General features: G+C 50.8%; 1 protein-coding gene across 2 annotated transcripts in view; it reads left to right on the forward strand.

Annotated features, from left to right (window-relative positions):
• Positions 1-27183, forward strand: part of STX1A (syntaxin 1A) — a 57575-nt gene that overhangs the window by 22185 nt on the left and 8207 nt on the right. For both annotated transcript variants that reach the window (XR_014855835.1, XM_085078733.1), the window contains exons 4-5: positions 23475-23549; positions 24085-24158. Coding sequence is in view for 1 of the 2 variants with exons in the window: in XM_085078733.1 (XP_084934859.1) it covers positions 23475-23549; positions 24085-24158 (149 nt within the window). In the remaining variant the exon portion in view is untranslated. The remainder of the gene's footprint in view (positions 1-23474; positions 23550-24084; positions 24159-27183) is intronic.

Below are 27183 nucleotides of genomic sequence, written 5' to 3' on the forward strand. Positions count from 1 at the left end.
CCATTGTCGTGGTGCTGATGCTGGGGATAATCCTTTATCTGCAGAAATGGGTTTAGGAGGGCTGAGATGAGCAAGCCTTAAATCCTTTTACTCTTTCCTGAGATTATTCTGACGTGTGGAAGGCTGGTGCTTTCTAGGCATACTGAGAGCAGGAGCAGCAGGATCTGGTCAGTAGAACTGGGCAGCAGCACAGGCAGGAGTATGAGGGTGGCCAGAAGTCCTGGGATCTCTGGGACCTCCGGCATCACCCATGGGGATCCCACTGTGGGCACACCAGGAGCTTCTGCTATGGGTACATATCAAGAACTGACTCTACAAGGCTACAACTAAATTATTGAGAGGGTAAAAAAGTCAGGAATAGTGAGTGGAAAACTGGGAGTAGCTTGAGGAGGAATTTTTGGTGAAAACCCATTGGGTTTGGGACACCTGGGAAGGTGGTGGCTCTGTGTGTCCCTGGGTGACTGTACTCACATGTCCAGGGAGGTGTGCGGTTGTGCTACATGTGGCAAGGTGGTTTGTGTGCTTCAGGTGGGAGGAGAAGTCAAGTCAGCTCCAAGACACTCCTGCAGGGAGTGAAGCCCTGACAGTCCTGGGGAGCACCACCCAGGTGAGCCCAGCCAGAGAGTGGGTCTGACATCAGGATGGGAAGAGAGACCTGTCCCATTCCTGACTGATCAGTGCAGAGCAGAACTCCTCACAAAACCAGCTCAGGGATGAGTGACCTGAGGGGGTCAGGCTGGGTATTGGCAGGAGCTGGTGAAATGAGCTGTTCTACCTCAGCCTGGGGCAAACCTGGCACTGGGCACATGCTGTCCACTGCCCTCCCCGCCACTCTGCAAAGCTGACTGCATTCCTTCAGGAATGGGGCTGGAGCTGCCTGGGGCTCAGGCCAAACCTATAGTGCTTCTGGAGTGTTCCTGAGATACATGGGACCTTTTTCCTTCTGAAAAGTGACAAAACAAAGACACCTGGAATAGGATGTCCAGTCCAGTGGTGCTGGCCCGTGGTGTGACTGTGGGGTTGTGCACCATGTGTTTCTGCATCCAGTGTTCTACCCAGTGCTAAAAGCAGCACACAGCCTGGAGAAAAAGAGGCTCAGGAGGGACTTTGCTCTCTACAACTCCCTGAAAGGATGTAGCAAAGTGGGGGAAAATTTATTCACGGAAGGTGTAGTCAGGCAGTGGAATAGGCTGTGAAGGGCCATGGTGGAGTCGCCATCCCTGGAGGGGTTTAACAGATGTGTGGATGTGGCTCTTAGGGATATGGTTAGTGGTGGCAGTGCTGGGCTAACAGCTGAACTCAATGATCTTAGAGGGCTGTTCCAACCTAAATGATTCCATGATAATCCTGTTCCTTTTTAAAGACAGTTCACACGGTGCTGCTGTACGTTAGACAAAGTCGCTGCAGTAATCAAGTGTTTGGCTGTCACTCTAAATCCTTCCAGCACTTGCTTTAGGAGAAAACATTCAGACAGCAAATACTTCCCATTTCCCCTTTAACTCCCCCCAAAATCCCTGTGTTTTATAGCCTCACAGCACCACCCACGTTCTGCATGAGGCTCCAGCCCACTCTCCTGACACACCGTGCCAGCCCTCTGTCTCCGAGGTCTCTGCCCACTGCCCTCCTCCTGCACCGTGGTCGATCCGAGGGTGCTGCCGGCTGTGAGGCTGCCGTGGCGTGTGGGTGCAGCACCAGCTGCACAGAGGGGTGGGAAATAACGATTCCCTGCATCCCAGGAAGATGATTAATCACCGCGGGGGCACTGCTGCCCATTTGCTGTTACTGGGAGCCCTGCAGAGAGCTGGGTGGAAGGGCTTTGCCTCCTGGAAGTGCCTGGAAGCTGCTGATTTGGAGTGGCTGCTGCTCTGGCAGCCGCCCGCCTCAACCCTTGCAGGCAGATCCCTGCTGCCTGCCCACAGGTGCCTGCCTGCCATCCAAGGGCTTGGAATCCCACTGGCAGAGCTGGCACACTGGTGTTCACCAGCCGGGCCACCCATGCACAAGCACGTGGCCTGGATGTCTGTGGAACATTCTTGAGTACCACTCGGATGTCCTGTTTCCTGAGCTGGGCAGTATTTGGTGTCATGAGCTGCCCAAAAGCTCAGTCAGGACTTGGGATTTATTTTTCTTTCCCCTTGTCAGGCTCCTTTGCTGTCTCCTGGGTTGTCCCCATCCCCTCTGCCCAGCTTGAGCTGTTGGCACACAGGATGAGATGAGAGTGGGAGGACTTAGAGGTTAACTTCATGCATGTTCCACAGCCCAGACCAGTGTGTGTCTCCTGGCTTCTTCCCTGCCATGGATGTGAATTCTCTAGCTTATCTCAGGTCCTGGTGAGGCTGAGGCCGTTTGTTCAGAGAGTTTGAGGTGAATAGCAGCTTGTGTGGGTATTTTGAAGTTCTTGGATGGCAAAGGCTGGGGATGGGGTGGGTGGGTGGGTGATGGCTCTGGGTGTCAGAGCCACAATTAGAGCTTCAGTCTGCAGACAGGAGAGAGCCCGCTGCAGCTTAGGGTCTGCATGAAGTCACAGCTTCCCTATGGACACATTCACCTGCTCTAGCGTGGGGTCCTCCATGTCTGCAGGACATCCTGCCTCACCATGGTTTTCATTGTGTGCTGAAGGGGAAAGCTCTGCTCTGGTGCCTGGAGCACCTCCAACCCCTCCTTCTTCACTGGCTGCGGGGTCTGCAGGTCTTTTTCTCTCACATGTTCTCATTCCTCACTCACAGCTGCTGTTGGATATTGTTTTGTGGCCTTTATCTGAAGCACCATCACTGTCACTGATGGTCTCAGCTTTGACCAGCAGTGTCTGTTTTACAGCTGTCTGGCAGTGGCTGTGCACAGCAAAGGGGCAGCTCCTGGAGAGGGTCTTCTCACGGAGAACACCTCTGCAGTTCCCCTGCTGCAAGTGCCAGCAGCTCCTATAGTGTTAGGTTTGGAAGTTCATGAAATTATGGATTCGCAGAATGGTTTGGGTTGGAAGGGACTTCAGGGCTCTTCATGTTCCACCCCTGCCATGGGCAAGGACACCTTGCACTAGACCAGGTTGTTCCAAGCCCCATCCAACCTGGCCTTGGACACTGCCAGGGATGAGGCAGCCAAAGCTTCTCCAGGCAACTTGTGCCAGGGCATCACCACGCTCACAAGGAAGAATTTCTTCCTAATAGGTAATCTAAATTTCTCCTCTTTTAGAGACTACAGGATGTCCTTCATCCCTGCATCCATCCCTCCTGCGTCTTCTCCTGTTCTGTCATACCTGCTGCAAAGGGTTTTATTGGTCAGAGTTGAAAAAAATTTTAGAAAATTAGGAAAGGGTTGAGTCAGCGTCTGATGTTTTTCTTCTTGTTTTCCATAGCTTGAATACGTAAGTTGCAATGTGAAACTCTGAGCTCTGTTTCCAAGAATAAATGTCAGTGTTTGGGAACTGAAGGACTGCATAGAGGTCACTGATATCCCAAATCTCTTTTGGCAAATGCAAAGTCACTCTCCACAGAGCTGCTCTCCATCCATCCATCCATCCATCCATCCACCCATCCATTCATCCCTATCCATCCCCTAGTCTTTGCTGGCACCAGGGATTGTCCTGATCCTGGTCCATGACCTTGCCAGGTCTGGTTGAACCTCATGAGGTTCCTATGGACCCACTGCTCTAGCCTGTCCAGGTCCCTCTGGATGCTCTCCCTTCCCTCCAGCCCATCAATGGCACCACTTGGCTCAGTCCCATCCATAAACTTGCTGGTGGTTTTCTTGATCCACTGCCGGTGTCCTGACAGAGGTATGAACTAGTTCTTGTCCCAGTACTGACCCTTGGGGAATGCCTCTTGTTACTGGTTTCTTCTTGCACATCGAGCCATTGACTGTAACAGTTTGGAAACAGCCATCCCACTGATTCCCTATTCATCCGCAGTCCCTTCATCAAACCGCTCTCTTTGCAATTCCAGTTTCCTCGAGTCCCCCCAGCTTCCCCTCCAGCAAGAGCTCCTCTCCAGTGCCAGCTTAGTGCAGCTGTGATTCAGCAACCACGCTGGAAGCTGTTGTGCATCCGCCAGTGTCTGTCTCATTTCTGTACTTGGTTTGAGCCTCCAAGGTCATGGCCAAGCTTTCAGCAGACAAGGAGCACAGGAGAGGAGCCATTCCCACTGAGAGCAGAGTGCTTCCCAGTTGTCCTGGGGAAGATTTAGCCTGTCAGATAGCCAGTCCCAGGACAAAACTGCCAGCTGCACGGCTGGGCTGTGGCTCCTGCATCCCTGCTGTACTGGGAGCCACATGGATGGGTGCTGGCTGGAGGGAAGGGACCCACAGCTGTGTGTGGCCACTGTGGCTGGGCTGCTTACCACAGCACCAGTCTGGCAGCCCCTGCTCCTTGGGTGGTGATTCTGTGGTACCAGTCCTGGGTTTTGATCCTTCAGCTGGAACAGAGCTGTGGGCAAGGGCCCTGAGATATTTCCAAGTGAATTCAGCAGGCAGGTTTAAATCATAGATAAGGGGAGCAACTGGAAAGTGTAAGACCATGGAAAAGTGCTGCCATTCCAATGAGACATTGCTGCTTATGAGCTGGAGATCATTCAGAAGGAGAAAGAACTCCCCCAGATATGTCACTTGACTTCTTCCCTGGTAATTTGCTGCTGAATTATCAGTGCTGGGATCCCCTGCCTGTAATCTGTGGGTGCTCACTGGTGTGTGTTGCAGATGCTCCACAGCTCCACCTGTGCAGGGTGGGATGGAGCCAGAAGCCTGCACCCTAGGGCTGCCCACACCCTGGATATCCCCTTGCTCCATGGGGGCACCCAGCCTGCTGGGACTGCCCCAAAAGGGATATCCTGGCCTGGGGATGGATTCATGGGATATGGTGACGCTGAATGATTTTTCTCACACCTGAGACCTTCCACCTAACGTGGCTGGCTCACAGATGCAATTCCTGCATCAGTGGAATGCTGGGCTGTCCTTTCAGGGACGTGTCATGCTGTTAACACGCTCCAGTTCCTCTCCAGTTGGTGATGGTGTGCTGTGTTTGGACCAGTCTCCTCTGGAGACGGTGACATGAGGACACGTGGGCTGGGGAGGTGTTACCATAAATCCTGGCTTGTGACTGAGACATGAGAGGTGGGGCTTGGTTTGATATTCCAGACTCAGCAGCCTGAATATGAGATGTTTGCAGATGCTGGCTGATAGGGACAAAGGAATTAATCTGTCACTTCAGTAGCAATGCTTGCGCTGTGTTAGTGACAGTGACAGGCCATGGTGCAGGGGGACCTTCTCACTCTTCACAACTCCCTGACGGGAAGGTAGAGCCAGGTGGGGGTTGGGAGCAAGTGACAGGACACGAGGAAACAGCCACAAGTTGCACCAGGGGAGATTTAGATTGGCTGTCATGGAAAGGGTTGTCTAGCCCTGGCACAGGCTGCCCAGGGCAGTGGTGGAGTCCCCATTCCTGGATGGATTTAACAGACACGTGGATGTAGCACTTCTGGACATAGGTTAGTAGTAGTGGCCTTGGCAGTGCTGGGGGAATGGTTGGACTTCAGGATCTCAGAGAGCTTTTCCAGCCTAATTGATTCTGTGATTCTGTAGTTGGGGAAATGGGATGAATTACTGACATTTTGGGCATAATGGCTATGAAGGCTCTGGCTGGGCAGCACTGGGGCAAACACTCTCAAAGGAGAGCATGGCTTGTTCATGGCCCTGTCACTTCCCTCGTGGTGACACATCTCCTCAGTGTCCCTGCAGCCCTTTTCTGCTGATCTTGCCTCAGTCCCTGGAGTCTGTTGGAGAGAAATGTTTTTTGAGATCAGGCAACAAATCTTGAGCTTGTTTTTAATTCCAGCAGAGCCTGCTTAATAAGTTTAAGAATCTTATCTCTCAGCACTGTTCATGAGTTTCCAGGCCCCACAGAGGTGGTGCAGAACTGTATTTTCCTAATCAAGTTTTCAGTTTCTTAGCAAAAACACAAATAAAAGAGTTGCTTTGGATGCAACTAAAAAAAAGGGCTGTCTGGAGAAGCACTGAGCATCACAGGGCGGATAACAGAGGATCAGGCAAGGCCAAAGAATTGTCAGGGAAAGAAGATAAAATGCAACTGGGACATGGCCTCTCAGATGCCTGCCCTGGGGCTCTCTCACAGAAGATTTTTTTTCTTAATCGTATGAAGCTGGAAATGGTGGAAGCATTTATTGAGTCACTCCGTGAATATGCCCTGCTGGTAGAAGAACTCACCAAGAGTTAATGGATGATTAATTAGCTTTGAGGTAAATAATTAATCAAGTGGTGTAGAATCTAACAGGTCAGGAATTGGCTTCTGATCTGTAAATACTGATGTGTGTGCAGCCGAAGACCATCTTGTGCAGATATTCTTTATTACCAGCCTCCTGTGAACCACTTCCCTGTGCACCTTTAGTGAGGGGAGTGATCCATCATTGTTCTGGTAACTGCCAGGGTTGGTCAGGGCTGGAAGTGCCGCTTAAGTAGCAACACTTTAGATATTGGAGAGAAATTCTTCCCTGTGAGGGTGTTGATGCTGTGGCACAGGTTGCCCAGAGAAGCTGTGGCTGCCCCATCCCTGGAAGTGTCCAAGTCCAGGTTGGACAGGGCTTGAAGCAACTTGGGATAGTGGAAGGTGTCCCTGCCCATGGGATGAGCTGAGCTTTTGTGGTTGCTTCCAATCCAAACCACTTTATGATTCTATTAGTCTGTGAAATGTCCTTGATGTTGTTTTGGTCTGTTTTGATGGACACCATCTCCAAGTCAGCCACTGAGTGTGTGTGTGCATAAGAGGACATTTGTGCCATTTCCCATAACCCAAAGTGTTCTTCTTTGGTGTTCCTGTAGCTGTCACCTCCATGGTCCCAGTCTGAGCCTGGTGGAAGCCTTTTCCTCTTGGGTCTGGTCAAAAGTGGTGGGAATCATAGAATCATTATATCACAGAGTGGTGTGGGTTGGACGGAACCTTAAAGCTCATCTCGTTCCACCCCCTGCCATGGGCAGGGACACCTTCCACTAGACCAGGTTGCTCCAAGCTCCATCTGACCTGGTCCCAGTGTTGAAACTTTTTCCTCTGTCCTCCAAACCACAGCCATGAAGGGAACACCTTCTGGGGAAAGTTTTGATGGAAAATAATAAATTCCTGACATGCCCACGTACAAGAGTGAGCTTCTGTCAGTTCCAGCCTTCCTCTACTGCCATGACATGATGCCATCCCTCATGCTGTGCCTCTGGGTTATCCTTTGAATACTGTTTGACATTTTATTGCAACGTGAGAAGTTTTAGAGTTGCATGAATATTTCAAAACTTGCAATGAATTGGCTATTACAGCTGGACAGGTTGTGTCAAAGGGTTTCCAGCACAAACAATTATTGGTCTTTAATCTCTTAAATTAAGGGTTGCTTTAAAAGATTGATCATACAAAGGCGAAGGAGAAGGAGTTCCTTCACCTCAGGTAAAAAGCCCCTACATTCAAGAAGGAATTGACCCTGAGGAGTCTCTGGAGCCCTGAGGACTATTGAGGCAGTTTAGGTGCATTAGCATTTATCTAGAGCAAAAAATCAGCGATGGGAAGACAATGCAGTTTGTATCTGTGGTTACTTCATTTAGTCAGCAGACAGAAACCCACAGGTTTTTCCTAAAACATTTCTGGGTCGAAAGCAAAGCAGGGGCTGGCTGGAAGAGTTTTTCTGTGCTCCCTTTGCATTTGGATTGTTGAATGAGTGTGATGCTGCCTGCTCTTCCCAGCCCTTCCCAGGGAGCTGCTGTTCTCAGACTGCCAGGTCTTGTCTTTGAAGCTTTTCATTGAAGAAACAAGGCTGAAGTTCCAAAGTTCTCTGCTGGCCAAAGTCACTGGTGAGAAACCATGGCTGCTGTGACCTCTGCCAGTCCCTTCCTTTCTTGTCCTTTTTAGCATAGTGAGAAGGTTTTGAGGAGAGGTGGCAATGCTGAGACTTGAAAGGCTCCTCTTTCTGTGGGAGGAGCAGCAGAGCCAGTCAGATGCTACATTTGCTCTCTGAAGGCAGGAAAGCCCTGTCCTTGTGTGGTGGAGAATGTCATCCCCATTGACCTCCACTTAGAAGGAGCACGAAGTCTCTGTGTCACTTCTTGTCACCCAGCTTACTGTTCTATGATGAAAGGCAATTTGAACCTTCTGCCGATACCTTGTTTTTTAGGACCAGGTCTGTCCTGAGCACAGAGTCACCTGTAAAAGCATCCTCCTGTGGTGATGGTGGAAGGTGACTCCGCAGAGCATTGGGTAATGATGTGGAGTAACATTTTTTTCCAATAAGGGCTTAAAAGTATTGAATCATGATGATAAAACCAGCATGTTCATGCCTTTGTCACCGCTTCCTGATCAGGTTGGGTGTGTGAGAGAGGAGGTGGGATTTTTCTGTACAGGTGTGGGCTTTTAGGAGGATGCAGCTGAGTGACTCATGTGTGTTCAGCCCAAGTCAAAAAGTAGGACACGTTTATGCAAGGCATGTTAACATCTCTTAAAAATGCCTCAGCTATAAGAAGTGCCTTATTCTTGGCATCCATCTGGGTTCTTGCAGAGACAGTGCTTAGAGTGGGTAATGGCACCATGTGTGGATTCTATATCTCACCATGACCAAAAGGAATCTGGAGCTCCCAATCTGGAAGATAATTCTGTGCTCTTGAGACTACTGCGAGGGCTTTTAATAGCTTCTGGTGCTACAGGAAAGCAGCATGGTGGGAAAGCAAGTTGGAGAATGTAGGCAGAACATCACCCACCTTATTTTCTTCTGAGTTTTAAGAAAAGCCTGCTTAGTTCCTGCTGTTCCATTTCTGCAGTGGTGCAGCCACATCAAACAGAGCTGCTCTCAAGATTTAGCTGGGGAAGAATGTGTAATTATTGCTCTTAATTGAAAAGATAATGAAGTGATGTTTAAACCCTCAATCTTGTTCTTTTTTTGTTTGTCCTGTTGTTCAGTTTTACATGGAAAAAAAGCTGATAAAAGGACTTGGCAGTGTTTGCCATTGTAGCTCCATTTCCAGGATGTACCAGGTGTGAGCAGGGTGCTGGACACAGCACTGAGGCCCTGGGGAGCTCCTGCTGTCTCACTAGAGAAGCTCTGAGCTGCTTTTTCCTGCAGTCTGAAGTGAAGAAACTAGTCATTAACTTTGCTGGTGAAGGGCTTCCTCTTGGCACCAGCCTCTGAACCCACCATTGATGAGAAGGTGGTCATTGATATGGAAGGAGCAGCTGGGAATGACATCCCGTCATCTGTGAGCAGCAGAAGGAATGGAAAAAAAAATCCGTATTTTTGTGGCTGAAGTAATTTGTCATGTGAAAAATCCAGATTCTTGTGATGTAAACAGGCTTTTGTGAGTCCCTGGTAGGATCTTCTTGCAGTCAGCTGCTTTGGCACCTCGGCTGTGGGGAATGCTACTGCTGCCTTGCTCCATCTCTAGCAGGAGGACCATAATCCCATGATCCCTGGGGTTGGTATTATTTCCAATTTTGAATACAGGAAGAGACCAACTTGAGTTACCTGGAGGCACCAGGTTCTGAACTGTCCAAGTTTGTCTAAAGCACGACCTGGAGTTTTAGGCAGCAATTATAGCTTGGTGGGATGAGGGACTTGGAAAACTCTCCTTCCTTATGTGTGTCTGTGGCTCCTAATTAATGTTGCCAGGTGAATGTAAATGCACAATATCTTCCTGCTTTGTGTACAGGCAAAATTGTACCCAGCAGGGCTGAAGCAGGACTGTGCTGGCTGCCCACTCTGCTCTGAGCTGTTCCTCCAGGCTCAGTTCCTGCTGGGGAGATGTGCTCTCTGATCTGACCCTTCACAGGGAAATGTGGAGGATCCAGGGGCTGGAGCCCCTCTGCTCTGGAGACAGGCTGAGAGAGCTGAGGGTGTTCAGCCTGGAGAAGAGAAGGCTCTGGGGAGAACCTAGAGCCCCTTCCAGCCTAGAGGGGGCTTATGAAGAAGAGGGAGAGTGACTTTTTACATGCAGATAGTGACAGAACAAGGGGGAACAGTTTTAATCTAAAAGAGGGGAGGTTTAGATTAGATATTAAAAATAAATTCTTCCCTTTGAGGGACATGACGCCCTGGCACAGGTTCCCCAGAGAAGCTATGGCTGCCCCATCCCTGGAAGTGTTCAAGGCCAGGTTGGACAGGAACTGGAGCAACCTGGGATAGTGGAAGGTGTCCCCAACCATGGCAGCGGGGTGGAACGAGATGGGCTTTAAGGTCCCTTCCAACCCAAACCAATCCATGATTCTGTTATTCTCTGAAGTGCTGTGGAGGCTCCTGATGCTCTGCTGAGCTGCTCCTGCTCTGGCACAGGCTCAACCTGTGCCAGTCCAAGCTAGGATGTGCAGATCTTGCTGCTTCTTGAGGTAGTGGAAGGGGGTTGGCAGGTCATTTCCCTGTGTAGGGTGGTTCTTGTCCTCCTCCAGGACATACCTGTGGAGATTCCTAACTCCCCAGCCTGGGGCAGGTTGGAAGCAAATCCACCCTCCACTTGAGCAGCCCGTGTGGCCAGCGTAGGGCAGTGGGCTCCAGGACATGGGTGGTGATGCTGATCTGTGCATCATCTGGGGGGCTTCTCCTCCTGCATCCCCCTTGCCTCCCCCTTCCTCTGGCCACCTGTGTCAGAGCTCTGCCCTTGGCAGAGACCAAAATAACTCCCACAGAGCTATTGAAATGTCAGGATGGAGCAGGCAGAGCTTGGCCACAGTGTTGACAAACTGCTGCTGCATGCGCAGTCAGGGCCAGTGCCCTGTGCTGTGGCACAGAGATGTGGCCCCTCGTTAAGTGTCATCAGAGCAAGACCTGGGGAAGCTGTGGATGAAATCTGCTGCAGAGCTGTCACCCTTGCTTGCCATGCTGACCAGCCTCTCACTTGGGTCAACCTGGGGAAAGCACTGGTGCTGGGGAAGGGTCTTGGCCTCTCTCTCTTTGTGTTGTTGGGGTTTTTGGGGGGCTTCATCTGTCACATATCATCTTTCATAGTGTGAGGGCAGAAGTTCCCACCTTACCTTGGCAGGAGGGAGGTACTGAAACAACTAGGAGGAGCTTTGGAATGAGCTATTGAATCCTTGCAGGTTCCTAATATGTAATAATTAATGGTAAGAGAAAATGGACTCGTCCCCATTGGGATGCTGGGTGTGCCAGAGGGGAACAGCTCTGTGGCCAGTATGTGTGTGTGCAATCCTGCTAAAAGGCAGCACCAGCCTGAACCGTTACTGCTTCATGTGGTGTCTTCAGTGTGAAAGACTGGAATTTTCTTCACAAAAACTTGATGGAGATTCACCTCATCAGAGCCATCTGGCCCCAGCAGCAGCACTGCTCCAGTGTTGGATTTTGCAACCTTGTTGAATGTGATGCTGCTGTTTGTTTCTGGTTGTTCCTTAGTCCTTACAGTGGGTCTGGGGAAGGAGATTAAGAGCATCCTGTGTTGCAGGACATGGACAGACAGGCAATGCAGAGAGAAAGACAACTGGTTGGTGTCATCAGATGTGGCAGGGCTTCCCAAGCAGATGGTGTAGGTGATGCAGGACCACAGTGCTGCCTGGCACCCCTGTGCCTTGAGCTGGGTGTGTGTCCTAGTTTTCCCTACCACTGGACTTGGTATGTTGAGTTTGACAAAGGAGGGGAACCATGAGATCAAGGTTTTGAGGGAAGGACATGATGGAGTCTGACCAGCTCTTCAGTTTCCAGCATTTCCTCCCTGCGAGGTGAGAGCAGATTGTAACAGTCATGTCTGTGGGATCTCCGTGTGTAAGGTGTTTTCTCTTGTTCTTGAACAATTTTTACTGTTAATGCCATCTTCTTGTTTTACTGGATCTCCTCCCAGCTGCTTCAGCCAGTGTCCAGATGAGGAATTTCCCTTGTGTGTGTCCAGCAAAGGTGCAGGCTGTGCCCCTTACCCCCCCCCTTACTCCAGCCCTTGGCAGAGACTGAAATAATTCTGTGTTATCTGCAGTACTGCATGTCCATACAGGGCATGACATTCTGCAGCCATGTGACTTCCTGTGACACCCCAAAACAAAGCATGGCAGCATCTTTTGTCTGGTCTGATGCATTGGCCCCCAATAGCAAACCTAAACCTCCCCTGGCACAACTGCCCCTTGTCCTTCCCCTTGTTCCCTGGGAGCAGAACCCAACCCTCACCCAGCTCCACCCTCCTGTCAGGAGTTGTGAAGAGTGAGAAGGTCCCCCTGAGTCTCCTTTTCTCCAGGCTGAGCCCCCCCAACTCCCTCAGCTGCTCCTGGTGCTCCAGATGCTTCCCCAGCTCTAATGTCCTTTTTGTCATGACGAGCCTAAAACTGAACCCAGGATTGGAAGGAGTGGGGAAGGCAGTCCTGGCAAAAGAAGGAATCTGGAGAGTGAAGTGGCAGAGGAGAGTGAATTCCATAGTGTGAAGAGGGAGCAGGCTGGGGAAGCTGTAATTACGGGAGACTGACAGCAAGAGGAGTCCAACATAACAGGAGGGAGGAGGGCTTGGGAAAAGGCTGCAGGGATGTGGGGCCAGGAGGGCGTGGGAGAGTAGGTGCCAAGGGGGAGGCATGGGGACCACCAGAAGACAGTACACAAAAATATTGCCTGTGAAAGAGCTGGGCAGGGCGAGTGAGTCCTTGGCAGTTGTTCTGTGCAATGCCAGACCTGAATCCATCCTGTTTCACCTCTTCCTATCCAGCCCAAGTGCATCCTTGCATTGTTTTGCTGGAATTTGTCATGTCTCTGTTATTTTCTGTTCATTCCAGTTGTGGGATTTCATCTTTCTTGTTAAAGACATGTTTGGGTTTTCTCCCTCCCTCCCACCATTCCCCATTTGTCTTAATTTGTCTGGAGCAGTCAGAGGTCACCTGTCCTGCTGAGAGAGCACGGAGCAAGGACAATGTGGGAAAACTGGGGCAGTGAAGCGGGAAGAAAGCAATGTTTGGTGGTCCCCTTGCTTTTGGGATTCCCTGTTCCCTCCTCCATGGGAGGGGATATTTCCCCTCCAATGAATTAATGAGCTCTGTGGAGAAGGCAGCTGGTGACACGACAGTGACGCTGGCGGCTGACGCTTGTGCTAGGGAGGAGTGGGAGGCTGAGCGAGCGTGCCGAGCAGCACGTCGGCACTGCCGGTCACACCGTGGCTACTGATGCGTGTGGTTCGGAGAGTTCAGAGCTCCCACACACCTCCAGCAGCACACAGCCAGCTCCCATGGCACACAGCTCCCATGGCACACAGTTCCCATGGCACACAGTTCCCATGGCACACAGATCCCATGGCACACAGCTTCTATGGTGCACAGCTCCTATGGCACACAAATCCCATGGCACACAGCTTCTATGGTGCACAGCTCCTATGGCACCCAAATCCCATGGCACACAGCTTCTATGGTACACAGCTCCCATGGCGCACAGCTCCTGTGGCACACAGCTCCTATGGCACACAAAACCCATGGCACACAGCTCCTGTGGCACACAGCTCCCATGGCACATGGCTGCTATGGCACATGGCTCCCACACAGATCCAGTGGCACACAGCCCCCATAGCACAGCTCCCTTGGCACGTGGCTGCCATGGCACATGGCTCCTATAGCACACAGCTCCTATGGCACATCTCCCACACAGCCCCTGTGGCACACAACTCCCTTGGCGCACAGATCCCAAGCACACAACTCCCTTGGCACACAGTTCCCATGGCACACAACTCCCTTGGCACACAGTTCCCATGGCACACAACTCCCTTGGCACACAGTTCCCATGGCACACAGCTCCCACACAGCTCCCATGGCACACAGCTCCCATGGCACATGGCTCCCTTGGTGCACAGTTCCCTTGGCAGACAGTTCTCTTAGTACAGACCTCCCACAGCACATGACTGCCATGGCATGCAGTTCCCACACAGCTCCCACAGCTCCCAAAATGTGCAGCTCCCACGCTTCGCAGCTCATACACCACACATCTCCTCCATCTCCTGTGGCACATAGCTGCCACACAGCTTACACAGCACATGGCTCCCACACCACACAACTCCCACAGCACATGGCTCCCACACAGCTCCCACAATGTGCAGTTCCCATGGCACATGGCTCCTGTGGCATAAACCTCCCCCACAGCTCCCAAAACGTGCAGCTCCCACAGCACACGGCTCCTCTCCTACACAGCTCCTGCAGCTCCCACAGCACACGTCTCCCACAGAACACAAGCTCACATGGCTCATGATTCCCACAGCACAGAGCTTCCATGCAGTGCCTGGAGAGTGCAGGGTCAGTAGATGGGAAGGCACTGGGGACAGCTGTATGCTGGGGGGACTGGTCAGAGGCTGCCAATTGTTCACCCTTGCCAAGGGTGGGAGGTCCCCAGCTGATGGCAGGTCTGTTCTCCTGCTCCAGAGCTGCGTCAGGAACAGGTTGTTTCTGATTTTGGTAAATTAACGAGCAAAAGATAGAGGCAGTGAGTCAGCCTTGGGACAGGTATCATGGAAGAGGGCCTAGCACATGTATCTCACATGCAGGCATGGAGCTGGCTCACTCCTGTTTGGAGATGTGTGTGCAGGTGAGAATGGATGGACCAAACCTTGCCTTGCTGCTGCCATCATCTGCAAAAAATTTTGTGCTGGACATAAGGAAGAAATGTTGTACCATGAGGGTGGTGAGGCCTTGGCCGAGGTTGCCCAGAGCAGCTGTGGCTGGCCTGTTTTTGGAAATGCTCAAGGCCAGGTTGGACAGGGCTTAGAGCAATGTGGTCTAGTGGAAGGTGTCCCTGCCCATGACAGGGTATTGGAGCAAGATGAGCTTTAAAGTCCCTTCCAACCCAGCTACCCTGCAAGTCCATGGCTATATGAAAAGATCCTTGAACAAGTACCCAGCACTGTGAGGTGGAGATTTTAACCTTTGCCTGAGAATGAGCCATTTGGACCTCTCAAATTTATAGGGCAGCCTGTGGGTTATACCTTCCTTCCAGCTTGGAAGTTTGAGCTATCCTGTTTCCATGAGTTAGTGGAGTCTGAAGAAGCTGCCAGACAACCACTGTGCAGGGATGGTGGCTGCAGCTGACAGTGGCTGCAGGATGTCCCCTAAGCCCTTCCTAGCTACTGTGACCTGCCTGTGTGCTGTCTGTTGTCCTTGCTGGGGCCTGACAGTTTGAGTGAAATCACACAGTTCCCTGCACTTTATTCAATGTTTAAAAATATAAATCACGCTTTATTTTTAAAGGGAAAAAATCTGGATTGGGCAGGTTCAGGTTTCTGAACTCTTTGTTGGGTGCATTTTGAGACTTAATTTCACACATGCTGCTTTGGGTACCAACAGCAGCATCTCGAGTGTGCTCCCAGCTGAAGCTCTGGGGGGTAGGACTGCTTCTGGTCAGTTGTTTCTGCCAGTGCTATAAAAAGTTTTCTGTTCAGCCAGAGGTAATACTTGCTCTTTATCATGGAAATGTGCAACTCTAAAAATAACCTTTCCACAATTCCCCAGCTGGCTTCCTTTCTGCACAAAGCCGTGTCCAAAGTCTCTCTGTCCAAATGGGTTCTGTGTGTGATCTGCATCACCTTGTGCAGGAGTGAAGGACTTCCCTCCCTCCTGTGCTGGACCCAATCCCTCCATCAGGCCCTCCTTCCTCCCCATCCTTCGGGATGCTTAATCATAGGGCCCCTCGTGGGCACAGACTCACTCTCTCATCCTGAACAATTTAAATACAGCATTTGGGGTGTGTCTGTTTTTGGAAAGAGCTGTGATGTGTCCTGGGACTTGGGGAGGATGGGTAAAGTGCCTCAGGATACTGAAGTACCAGGAATACATTTCCCAAAAGCATGACAGCCTCATGGAGTTCAGCTAGGCCAAAAGCAAGGTCCTGCACCTGCGCTGGGGCAACCCCAGCACCAGCACAGACTGGGGGATGGATGGATGGATGGATGGATGGATGGATGGATGCAGAGAAGAACTGGAGGGTTCTGGGGAGTGACAAATGGGACATGACTTGGCCATAAGCACTGGCAACACAGAAATACAAGTGTCTCCCCAGCAGTGTGGGCAGCAGGGGAGGAAGGGGATGCTCCCCCTTTGCTCTGCTGTCCTGAGACTCCCTGGAGCTACCTCCAGCTCTGGGGTCTCAGCACAGGACAGTGGTGTTGAACTGAGGGTGGAGTCAGGTTGGACATGGGGAAGAAATGTCAGACCATGAGGCCCTGGCACAGATTGCCCAGAGAAGTGGTGGCTGCCCCATGCCTGGAAGTGTTTAAGACCAGGTTGGATGGGGCTTGGAGCAACCTGGTCTAGTGGAAGGTGTCCCTGCCCACAGCAGGGATGAATGATCTCTGAAGGTCCCTTCCAATCCAAACCAGCCTGTGGATCCTTGATCCTGTGATTAAAGCTTGGGACAAAAAGAAATTATTTAATTGTTTCAGACATCTCTGTTACAAGACCAGTTAAAGCCCTAGAGAATTGCAATTGCTTGTTTGTGATCCCAAATTGAGCCTAGTTTGTGTTCCTCAGACCTGGAAGAAAGATTTGTTTGGATGGAATGTGAAATATCTTTGTCACATCCTGGGAGAAGGACCCCTATGCAGCCCCACTGCTCAAGGGCGGGTCTCAGTACCAGGGACACTCAGTCATCTGGATGGTCCTATCTTGTTCCTTGATATCAAGTGTTCACAGAATAAATTTAAAGCACTTTATCCTCCCTGCACGCTTCAGTGTTTCTTACCACTTCTCTGTACCTCCTGCTCTAGGAGTTTTACTTGCCATGGATTTACATTCATCTCTGTTTTCCCATATGTGGTGAGAAGGAAAATATTTTCCCACCCTCTCCCGGTGTCACAGAAACTGGAGCTGGGACTCACAGAGAGCCAGAAAAGCCACCCAGCAGTAGCCTGAAGGACAAGCTGACGTTTTTTTGAGGTGCTTAAAGAAGAGCAGAAACCTCTCAACCATTAGTAAAGGAAAACAGGAAAATAATTAAGAAAGGACACAAATATAAGCTAAATGCTTCTCTTTTTTTTTTGGGAAACACATGATGTATCTTATACTGATTAAATTTCAGCGTTCCAGCAGTAAATCAGTTTGTTGCTAAACAGCCAATACCAAAAATAGGCACTGTTGTATTCAGGCTACCTGAAGGTATTGATCAGGAAGTCTTCCAGGAGCTGAGTGAGACGGTGCCTTTGCCATTAGTGTTGATTTCCAATAATTTCTGGCATACCTGCTGGGCACTGGGAGCTTGGGAGGTAGAAGAGCATCGATTTTAAAGGGAGAGGGAATGAGCTGGGTAATTATTGCCTGATTAAACCAACCTTGCTTCTGAGTAAAATAATGGAGTATTTGAAGTGGAATTCGATCAGGAGGACTAAAGAAGGTAAGACAATTAGTGCAGTCAGTGTTGTAAAAATAGAGATGAGGAGCTTTAGTTGGTTCCTGTGCCCTCAGTGTCCACGGGAGGACTGGGATGGCTTTGGTCCCTGTGAGCTCCCGAGTGCTCTGTGTCCATCCTGGAACTGCCAGGGGTTTGTGTGTAGCTCCAAGCAGAATGGGAGCAGGCAGTGGAGGAACTGAGTTCTCTAGTGCCACCCTGGAGCTAACAGGATGAATGGACGGGCTTGGAGGAGAGCCATAGGCAAGACAGAAGAAGGCCATGGTAAGGGAAGGAGCATTTGCTCATCAGCCAGCTAATTGCTCCAGGAGAGCAACTTTGGGGATCATGCTGCAAGGCTGAGAAGCTCTGACAGATGGGCACGTTTGCAGAAGGTGGGAGCAGCCATCCACAGCCGTTCACTTGCATGAATTTTTGCTGTCTTAATTGGGTGCCCCCTGAGGAGGTGGGATGAGTCCCTGGGGGTGCAGCCACCTGCCCTCGCCCCCACAGCACTCTCTGGATCCTGTGCTTCCATCAGGGCTTCCGTCAGACCCGTTGCCTCCTTTTAATTAAAAGATCTCCTAACCTCCCCCTGCTTTGAGCTGTTGATCCTTGCTGTTCCCTGCCAGCTCAGTGACCTCCTGCTTTCCCAACAGCCGCTCTGGTGGAACTGTAAGCTGGAAAAGCAGCGTGGGATGTGTTGGGCTGAGGATGCTGGAGATGAGCTGTGGGTCTGGGTTTGCTGCTAAATGTGAGGCAGGAAGCTCCATGAGCCCACTGCAGGCAGGATGGGCAGCCAATTTTGGGAGCTGTGTTGTTACAGGAGTTGGGTTCAAGCTCAAGCAGGGTCCATCACCACTGGTATCAAATGGTATTATATAAATGCAATTCCGCTGATGGTACCAGCTTTTAATTACCTATGAATATGTTATAGGAACTCAGTTAAAGGCCCCATCCCTGGAAGTGTCCAAGGCCAGGTTGGACAGGGTTTGGAGCAACCTGGTCTAGTTGAAGGTGTCTCTGTCCATGGCAGGGGTTAGAATGATCTTCAAGGTGCCTTCCAACCCAAACCACTCCATGATTCTAGGATTCTGTGATGTCACCTGCTTCCTTTTTTAATGATTTAAGAAAGCTACAATTTAATCTGTTCCGGATCACCCCAAAACACAGTCAGGTGGACTGACAAAGTGTTTCAGGGCCTACCTTCATCACAGGGGATCCTGTAAGCTTTTCAGACCCTTTAGTGCATCATCTCTGTTCTGTTCCCATGTAAAAGCCTGGACATTTTGCACTGACCTTGAACCCTGGCAGTGTCTCTCCTTGCTGCACCTTGAACAGGATTTGTCCCTCCTGGCATGCCAGAAGTTAAAAATCCCAGGGCTGCTGGTCCTTCCCAACAGTACCAGTCATCTCCCATGCCCTTGCTCCTGGCAAAGGCAGATGATGGCCTTGCCATGTCCTGTTGCCACAACTTGGCAGGCAGCTGGAGCTCCTTGTGTCACTCCTGCATGGAAGGGACAGGCCTGGCTCTGCTTGGGGAAGGGGCTGAGCTGTTCTCTCCTGTCCCCCTCTGCCTGCTCCCCATTCTGTCATACCTGCTGCAAATGGTTGTGTTGGTCAGAGTTGGAAAAAATTCTGGAAAATTAGGCAAGGGTTGAGTCAGCATCTGATATTTTTCTTCTTGTTTTCTTTATCTTGAATAAATAAGTTGCAATGTCAGACTCCAACTGCTGTTTCCAAGAATAAACATCAGCCTTTGGGAACTGAAGGACTACACAGAGGTCACTGATGTCCCTAGTCTCTTTTGTCAGATAGGACTTCAACTGGAAAGTCCTTTTCCACAGAACTGCTCACCATCCATCCATCCATCCCTCCATCCCCCAGTCTGTGCTGGTACTGGGGATTGTCCTGACCCACCTGCAGGACCTTTCTAGCCAGTCTCCTTCCTAGTGGCTTTTGAAACAGATTTCATTTGTATTGCTTTGAGGCCATGAAACACTATGGAAAATGTTTCTTCCAGCTCCCTAGAGTTCCTAGGAAGGATTCCTTATGATTTGCTCCCAGAGAGCAGATCCTTGTGGGGTGTTAAGGTCTGTGCTTCCTCTTTGCATTCACCTTTAAAAAATACCCAACATTCCACAAATGAAAGTGCCAAGGTAAACAAGAACAGTTTATTTTTTTAAAAGTTCCTTCAAGGAACTGTTCTCAGGATCTTCATTAATTTTTTATTGAAAGAGCTAAGTCTTTGCCAAAAAGATCCTTCCAGCTTTGCCAGGCAACTCAGCTGGGAATTAGCTTGGAATTGCACTTTCCTCGATGATGTTGGATATTGGTTGGTTATTGTCAGTAAAGACTTGCAGGTTGCTGAGGTGAAGTTTCTTAGTCCCAGCAAAGGGTGAGCGAGGCACTTCAAGGGCTGAGCACCTTCTAAGCTTAGTCATTGTCGTCATGATGTCCAGAGAGCTACAATGACAGTGCCTTCACCACTGTGAAGGATGGAGGGCTGTGCAGAGAGCTGTGGAGAGCATCTGCCTGCTCTCCTGCCTGCTCTTCTGCTTGCTTCTGCCTGCTCCTGCCTCCCTGCCTGCTCCTGCTTGATCCTGCCTGCCTGCTCCTTCCTGTGTGCCTGTTCCTTCCATCTGCTTCTGCCTACTCCTGCCTACTCCTGCCTGTTCCTGCTTGCTCCTGCCTGCTCTTGCCTGCTTCTGGCTGTTCCTTTCTGCTTTTGCCTACCTGTTCCTGCCAGCCTGCCCTCTCCTGCCTGCCTGCAGTGTTACCAGCCTGGGCTGGGTGTCTGCCCTCTGTCAGACAAGTGCCTCATTAGCTGTTGGCAGAGGGAGGAGAAAGATCTCCCACCCCTGCCTTGCCTGCACCCGTGCCTGCTCCCTGCACTGCCTGGGCTCTCTCCCAGGCAGGTCACAGCAGGACCTGGGGCTTCTCAGGGGTATAAAACTCGACCTTGGACCAAAGCCTCTTCCTCCTTCCCTCCCAGCAGGGACTGGGGACACATGGCCATGGGGACATCTCTGCTGTGCTCAGTGCCAGTGGGAATAGAGCAGACATCCTGGAAGGACTGTGGGGATGTGGGGAGCTTGACTCATCCTCTGAAACATCCCATCTGCCCCCTCAGTGCCACTTTGTCGTGAAGCCATCCCGGCCGTGGCACGGCAATGTTGTGGTACTTTAGCTTCCCCTGGCTGCATGTCACTTGCTGTGAATGGTTAAATAGATCGGAGTGAGTCACTTAAACAGACAGCGTGGATGTGAAAATAATTGTCTGGGCAGCCTGTGCCTGCCAGGCCGCCAAGTAATCCTCACACGGCCTGTGACTCAAAGCAAGCCAGAAGGAGTGTTCTCCATGCTGCTCAGTTGGAAATATTTTGAGGGAAGGCACCCAGCCCTGTTCGCTGCCCCCTCCTTCTGTCCATGTGCTCTTGTCCCCTCCCTGAGTGGCCAGTGAGGACTGTGCTCACCGCTTGTCCTGTGTGTCCTCAGTGGCAGCTTCACAGCAGTGCATCACAGAATCATAAGGGAGCTTGAAGACCATCTCAGCCTCCTTCCATGGGCAGGGACACCTTCTGCTACACTAGGGTGCTCCAAGCCCTGTCCAACCTGGCCTTGGACACTGCCAGGGATGGGACAGCCACAGCTGCTCTGGGCACCCTGTACCAGAGCCTCACCACCCTCATAGGGAAAAATCTCTTCCCAATATCCCATCTGAACCTACCCTCTGGCAGTGGGAAGCCATTCTCCTGTGTGCTGTCACTCCATCCCTCGTCCAAAGTCCCTCTCCAGCTCTCTGGGAGCCCCTTTAGGCACAGGAAAGGGCTCTGCAGTCTCCTCAGAGCCTTCTCCTCTCCAGGTGAACACCCCCAGCTCTCCCAGCCTGGCTCCAGAGCAGAGAAGCCCCAACCCTCAGAGCATCTCTGTGGCCTCCTCTGCACTTGCTCCAGTAGCTCCACATCCTTCCTAGGTTGGGGACTGCAGAGCAGGAAGCTGGTCTGCAGGTGAGATCTCACAAGAGCAGAGTAGAGGGAGAGATCTCTCAATTCAAACTGACAGGGAGAAGGGAAAGTACATGGCAGTGAGTTATGTGAAATTGTTTAACAGAATTGAAGGTGAATATGGGTGGCAAGGGACCTTAGAGGCCCCTGGCCAGTCCCCTCCAGCAGGTCCAATGCTCAGCCTTTCACCCAGCCTTGTGCTGAAAATCCATAAGGACAGACAATTCCACAGCCTCTCTGCATCTGGTATTTGACTGCAGTCATGACTATTTTTTTTTCTTAATACCTAATTTGCGTTTTGCTTGTCCCAGCTTGGTCCAGCACTGCTTGTCCTCTTCCTGTGCACCTCCAAGCTTCAGCAGGAAGCTGAATGTCACCTCCAAGGACCAGCAGGACACTTGGCCCAAGCTTCTCTCCACCCTCCCACAGGGCAGTGTCAGACAGCAGTAGGAGCCCCCTTGGCTTTCCTCTTTCCAGGTGGACAATCCCAACTCCCAGCCCATTCCTGTGTCCATGGTAGCCTGTTGTCTCCAGCTCTCCTGGTCCTTGTCTGCTTGTCCAGCCTGGATAGCTGCAGGGAGTTACTCAGCCCAGGCTGGTTTATTTCTTTATTAAAAAATAATTATTAATTCCTTTTTATTACAGTTATTAATTTCTTCTTATTAAACTTTCTTATTATTTTTTTCCTATTATTGCAAATTCTTTCAAGAAACTTATTAGTATTACAATTTCTTATTATTTCTTTATTTCTTATTATTTCAGGTTATTTTATGAATGGGGGGGGAAAAATTTAATGAGAAAAATTTAATGAACTTAAATGAGAACTCACACTGAAAATATCTTATTCCTGCATTTGTGCCTGTTCTCCAGAAAATACCCTGAGGTGAAGGACTTCAGAGATATGTTCCTTCTCTCCTTTTCCAAGTAGTGCTGAATGAAGCTTGTAGCTCGGGGATGGGAATGTGTACAGCCACCAGTACTGTAGGACCTTCCCCGAACACATTCCCATCATCAGGATTTTCTAATTATGCCTGTGACTGGCAGCTGGCATCAGAGCCATTGACATGACTCAGTCTATATGCCTCAGCTCTATTAAACAAAGTTTTATTTAATTAAGTCTTGATCTCATCAAAATCAAGAGGGAGCGTTGGGGTGGCAGCAGGGAGAGCGCACTGGCAGACCACAGTTGGGTCCCATTGTTCTGGGCATGGGGTTGGTGCCCCTGCTCCAGCCCTGCTGCTGGGTACAGGGGGTCTGGCAGTTCCTGAAGCACAGATTGGTGAGGGCCACATCTGCAAATCCTGGCTTCTTGGAGGACACACTGGTTTCTGAGAGAGGAACCTGTATGTGATCACAGATTCACGGGACGGTTTGGGTTTGAAGGGACCTTGAAAGGTCATCCAGTTCCACCTCCCTGCCGTGGGCAGGGACACTTTCCACTAGACCAGGTTGCTCCAAACCCCATCCAACCTGGCCTTGAACACTTCCAGGGATCCAGGGCAGCCACAGCTGCTCTGGGCAACCTGTGCCAGGGCCTCACCACCCTCATGGTCTGACATTTCTTCCCCATGTCCAACCTGACCTCACCCTCCTTCAGTTTAACGCTTGTTTTGGGGCCCCAGAGCTGGAGACAGCTGGAGGTCTCAGGGGCATGAGGAGAGTCCAGCACAGACCATGAGGTGGAAGTGCTTCCAGTCTATGAGTGGGAGCTTTCCCAATCTGGAGATGGGCATTCTTCCATTCGGGATATGGGAATGCTCCCAGTCTAGAGGCAAGAGGGTTCCCAGTCTGGAGGTGGGAGCTATCCCAGTCTGGAGGTGGGAGTGCTCTCAGTCTGGGGGTGGAAGCATTCCCAGTCCGGGGGTGGAAGTGTGCCCAGCCTGGATGTGGGACTGCTCCCAGTCTATGGATGGGAGCTCTCCCAGTCTGGAAATAGGAGTACTTCCAGTGTGGAGGTGGGAGAGCTCCCAGTCTGGAGTTGGAAGTGTTCCCAGTCTGGGGGTGGAAGTGCTCTGAGTCTGGGGATGGGAGTGCTTCCTGTCAGGGGTTGGAAATTCTTCCAGTGAGGGGGTTGAAGTACTCACAGCTCTGGTCTCTACACTCTGCAGGGCCAGGCAGCAGATTTTAGTGGTGTCTGCAGCATATCCATGTTTGCTCTTTCCTCTCTCCCCAGAAACAAAGGAGGAGCTGGAAGAGCTGATGTCTGACATAAAGAAGACGGCGAACAAAGTGCGCTCCAAACTAAAGAGTGAGTGTTGGCCTGTGATGGAGCTTCGGGGCTCTGCCTGGAGCACTCCTCTCCCAGGCTGGGAATATTCCCAGGGATGGGCATCACCCTCCCTCTCTGCTGCACCCTCCAGGTGCTTTTATTTGCCCTTTGGGAATTTGCCTCCTTGTGACCCATTCCCAGAATGGAATTGAGGCACCAGGTGCTTTGCAGTCATGAAGTAGGGCTTTCCTGCCAGGCTGAATGGTGGAGTCAGGATTTAGGAACTGCCCAGTATCAGCTGCTCCTTGATCCAGTCCTTCACAGTCCCTTTGCTAAACAATCCTTTTCCTCTGGTTAAGCACTGGAACAAGCTCTCTGGGAAAGGGGTATAGTCATCATCCCTGGAAGTGTTAAAAAAAATGAGTAGACGTGGCATTTGGCAGCGTGGTTTAATGGGCTTGAGGTAATGGGTTGAAGATTGGATTTGATGATCTTGGAGGTCTTTTCCAGCCTTAATGATTCTGTGGTTGTTCTCCAAACAGCATGAAATAATGTGTCCTTCTACCCCGACCAGGCATTGAGCAGAGTATCGAACAAGAGGAAGGACTGAACAGGTCATCGGCTGACCTGCGGATAAGGAAAACTCAGGTGAGCCCTGTGGCACCAAGGAGGGATAGGTGGGAAGTGGCAGCTGAGGGATCCCAGGAGGTGCTGGGAAAGGAGGCTTGGCTATGGAGTGGATTTCTCTGGGTGAAGCTCTGTCCTCCTGCCCAACCGTGCAGGGCTGGTGTGTTGTTTTTACCTTCTGGTGATGCTGTGATGAGAGAACACCCAGTAGGATGCAGCTATTGCTCCTGCCTGGAATGTGTCATTTCATCAATGCAGAGCTGTGTAGTCTCTGCTGGGGGATGTTGGTGAAGACAAGGCATCTCAGAGCCTTGTTCTGCAACCAAGAGTGTGTTTTAGCAAACAAAGGGATAGGGGCAACAGGAGCTGCCAGTGCTGCTCTTCATCACCTGGAGTGGGATCCAGATGTAGATTTGTGGCTCTCTCAGGTGGTTATGCACACACAAAAAGTAAAAGTCCTGATTTCTTCACGCTTCTGTGCTGCTGGAGGAGTTTTGGCTTTTGTAGTTTATCTCCTCCTCAGCCTGGGAAGCCCCTCTTGGAGTCTGCTCTCCATCCACAGTCTGTGCCAGATCAATATGGCAATGATGGTAATGGATCAGCTCTGCAGATGCAGCACCCATCTGGAACCCCAATGCTCTCCAGCCCCACACCAGCAGGGAGAGGCCATCTCAGCTCTGCCTGAGGCCATGGCAGAACTGTCCTCTGCAAAGCTGGGCCGAGGGAAAGGCCCACCTGTCTCTGGGACAGGGAATTGCTGGGGTACGGCAGAGCCAAAGGCTGGTGCAGCAGCAGAGCAGCAGGTTCTGCAGAAGAGCAGCAGCTCTTCTGTTCCTTCTGGAAGGATCCAATGTGGACAGAGCTCTGCTGAAGCTGGGCAGTGTCAGGTTGTCGGCAGATCCCTTCCCAGGAAAACCTCCCCATTGCAGAGACACTTCTGTGTGCTCCATACTCTGTGCTGAGCCCCTCAAGAGCTGATGCCATCCCAGATGCAGGTGCCAGTGCCAGGAAGGGGAGATGGCAGTCAGTGGTGGTGGCCTCTGGTATTGGCTGTGGTGAGCCTTTCTTTCTCAGGAAAAGGCTTTACTTGACTGTCTGGGGAAACTAGAGGTGGCCACAAATGGGAGCTGCATAACCCAGGGCTGTGGATTTGAGCAGGGTTTAGATTTGGTCTCTGTTGAACTCTGTGCTTCAGACGTCATCCTGGTATGTGGGAGAGTGGGATTGATGGCTCTGTTTCACCACAAAGCCATGGAATGGTTTGGGTTGGAAGGGACCTTCAAAGGTGATCCAGTCCAACCTGCTGTCAAAGGAAGGGACACCTTCCACTATCCCAGGTTACTCCAAGCCCCATCCAATCTGGTCTTGAATACTTCCAGGGATGGAGCAGCCACAGCTTCTCTGGGCAACCTGGGCCAGGGCCTCACCACCCTCATAGGTGCCCTAAGGGCAGTTTCTAAGGGCATCCCCAGTCCAGAAACTAGGCCAGTGATGCAACTTCCCAGAGGTCCTGACAGTATTTTCCATGTAGAAATAGAAATTTTGTGTATTACCCTATGGGATAAATGCTTTAAAAATATCTTTCTCTAAATCACATGAAAGACAAGGACCCCAGTTTCAGTGTGTGCTTTTGGGGGCTTTCAGTGCCCACTGTGAATACCCAGAGCTTTTATCAGCTCTTTGGAAATCCAGTTTGGGTTTCTTTCCCCATGTTTGGGAGTTGCTAGACCTGAGTGAAACAAATCCTTTTCCCAACTTGAGTTAATACTTTCTGTTTAATGAGTTTCTTTCAAACACAAGGCACATTTTGTTACGGTTTTTATTTGCTGTAATATTCAGGTAGGTTTATTGAATGTCTGAAAGCCATTTAAAATGCTTTTTTCCAGCCGATTTTGCATTAAAGTGTGCATTCCTTCAGAAACCAAATGCATTTTGTAGATATGTGGGATGCCCATGGGAACATAAAATAATCTGAGAAAGTAAACACTGAGTTAAATAACTTTTTAAGCAAAAGAGGTGTAGCGTGGTGCTAGTGAGCAGGAAGGGTGTCACTCAGCACCCAGGCTATATTTGGCTGCAGATCAACATATGTTGATAGTTTTCAGCTGAATGAGAATGAAGTGGATTTTAGGAAAAACAATTTTGGAACAGCAGAAGAGTCACTTGGGTGGCATGTCACATCATTGCTGGATTTTGAGCTGAGATTCTTGGGAACTCTTCTGACCTTGCTCTGGGCCAGCTCCTGTCAAGGAGAGGATGGAGCTGGAGCTGCCAGGGGCGTTCGTGTGAGGTTTGTGGTGGAGGAGGGAGAAGAGGAGCTGAGGTTCTCCATAAATACTGTGCTGCTGCTGGCTTAGAATGGCTGCAGAGGCAGTGCAAGTGTACCCTGGAGATGTCTCCAGTGTCTCCTGGAGGCAGGGCTGTGCTGGCTGGGGCTGCTCCAGGTGTATGAACACCTGTACCAACCTGTCTGAGTGCTGGTGGCACCAGGCACATGTGACATTCCCTGTTCCCTCATTGTGCAGAGACTGTCCAGAGATGGGAATGGAGCTGGAGAAGGGTCTGGAGCACAAGTCTGATGAGGAGGAGCTGGGGGGAGCTCTGCCTGGAGAAAAGGAGGCTCAGGGGGTATCTTCTCCCTTTCTATGATTCCCTGACAGTAGGGTGCAGCCAGGTGCGGGTCAGGCTCTGCTCCCAGGGAACAAGGGACAGGACAAGAGGAAACAGCCTCAAGCTGTGCCAGTAGGCATTCAGGTTGGACATCAGGAGGAGTTTCTTCACTGAAAGGGTGGTCAGGCATTGGAAGGGGCAGCCCGGGGCAGTGGTGGAGTCTCCATCCCTGGAGGTGTTGAAGGAACAGTTGGACGTTGCACTCAGTGCTCTGGTCTGGTTGACGAGGCAGGGATTGGTCACAGGTTGGGCTTGATAATCTGGGAGGTCTTTCCCAGCCTTAATGATTCTGTGATTGTGACTTTGAGCAGGGCTGGCTACAGTTGTCCCAGCATTGCAGAGTGATCCCCACGGGTCCATCCTGTGCCCCTGCAGT

This window comes from Lichenostomus cassidix, chromosome 19 (assembly GCF_008360975.1).
Source record: "Lichenostomus cassidix isolate B80296 chromosome 19, HeHo_3.0, whole genome shotgun sequence".
NCBI lineage: Eukaryota > Metazoa > Chordata > Aves > Passeriformes > Meliphagidae > Lichenostomus > Lichenostomus cassidix.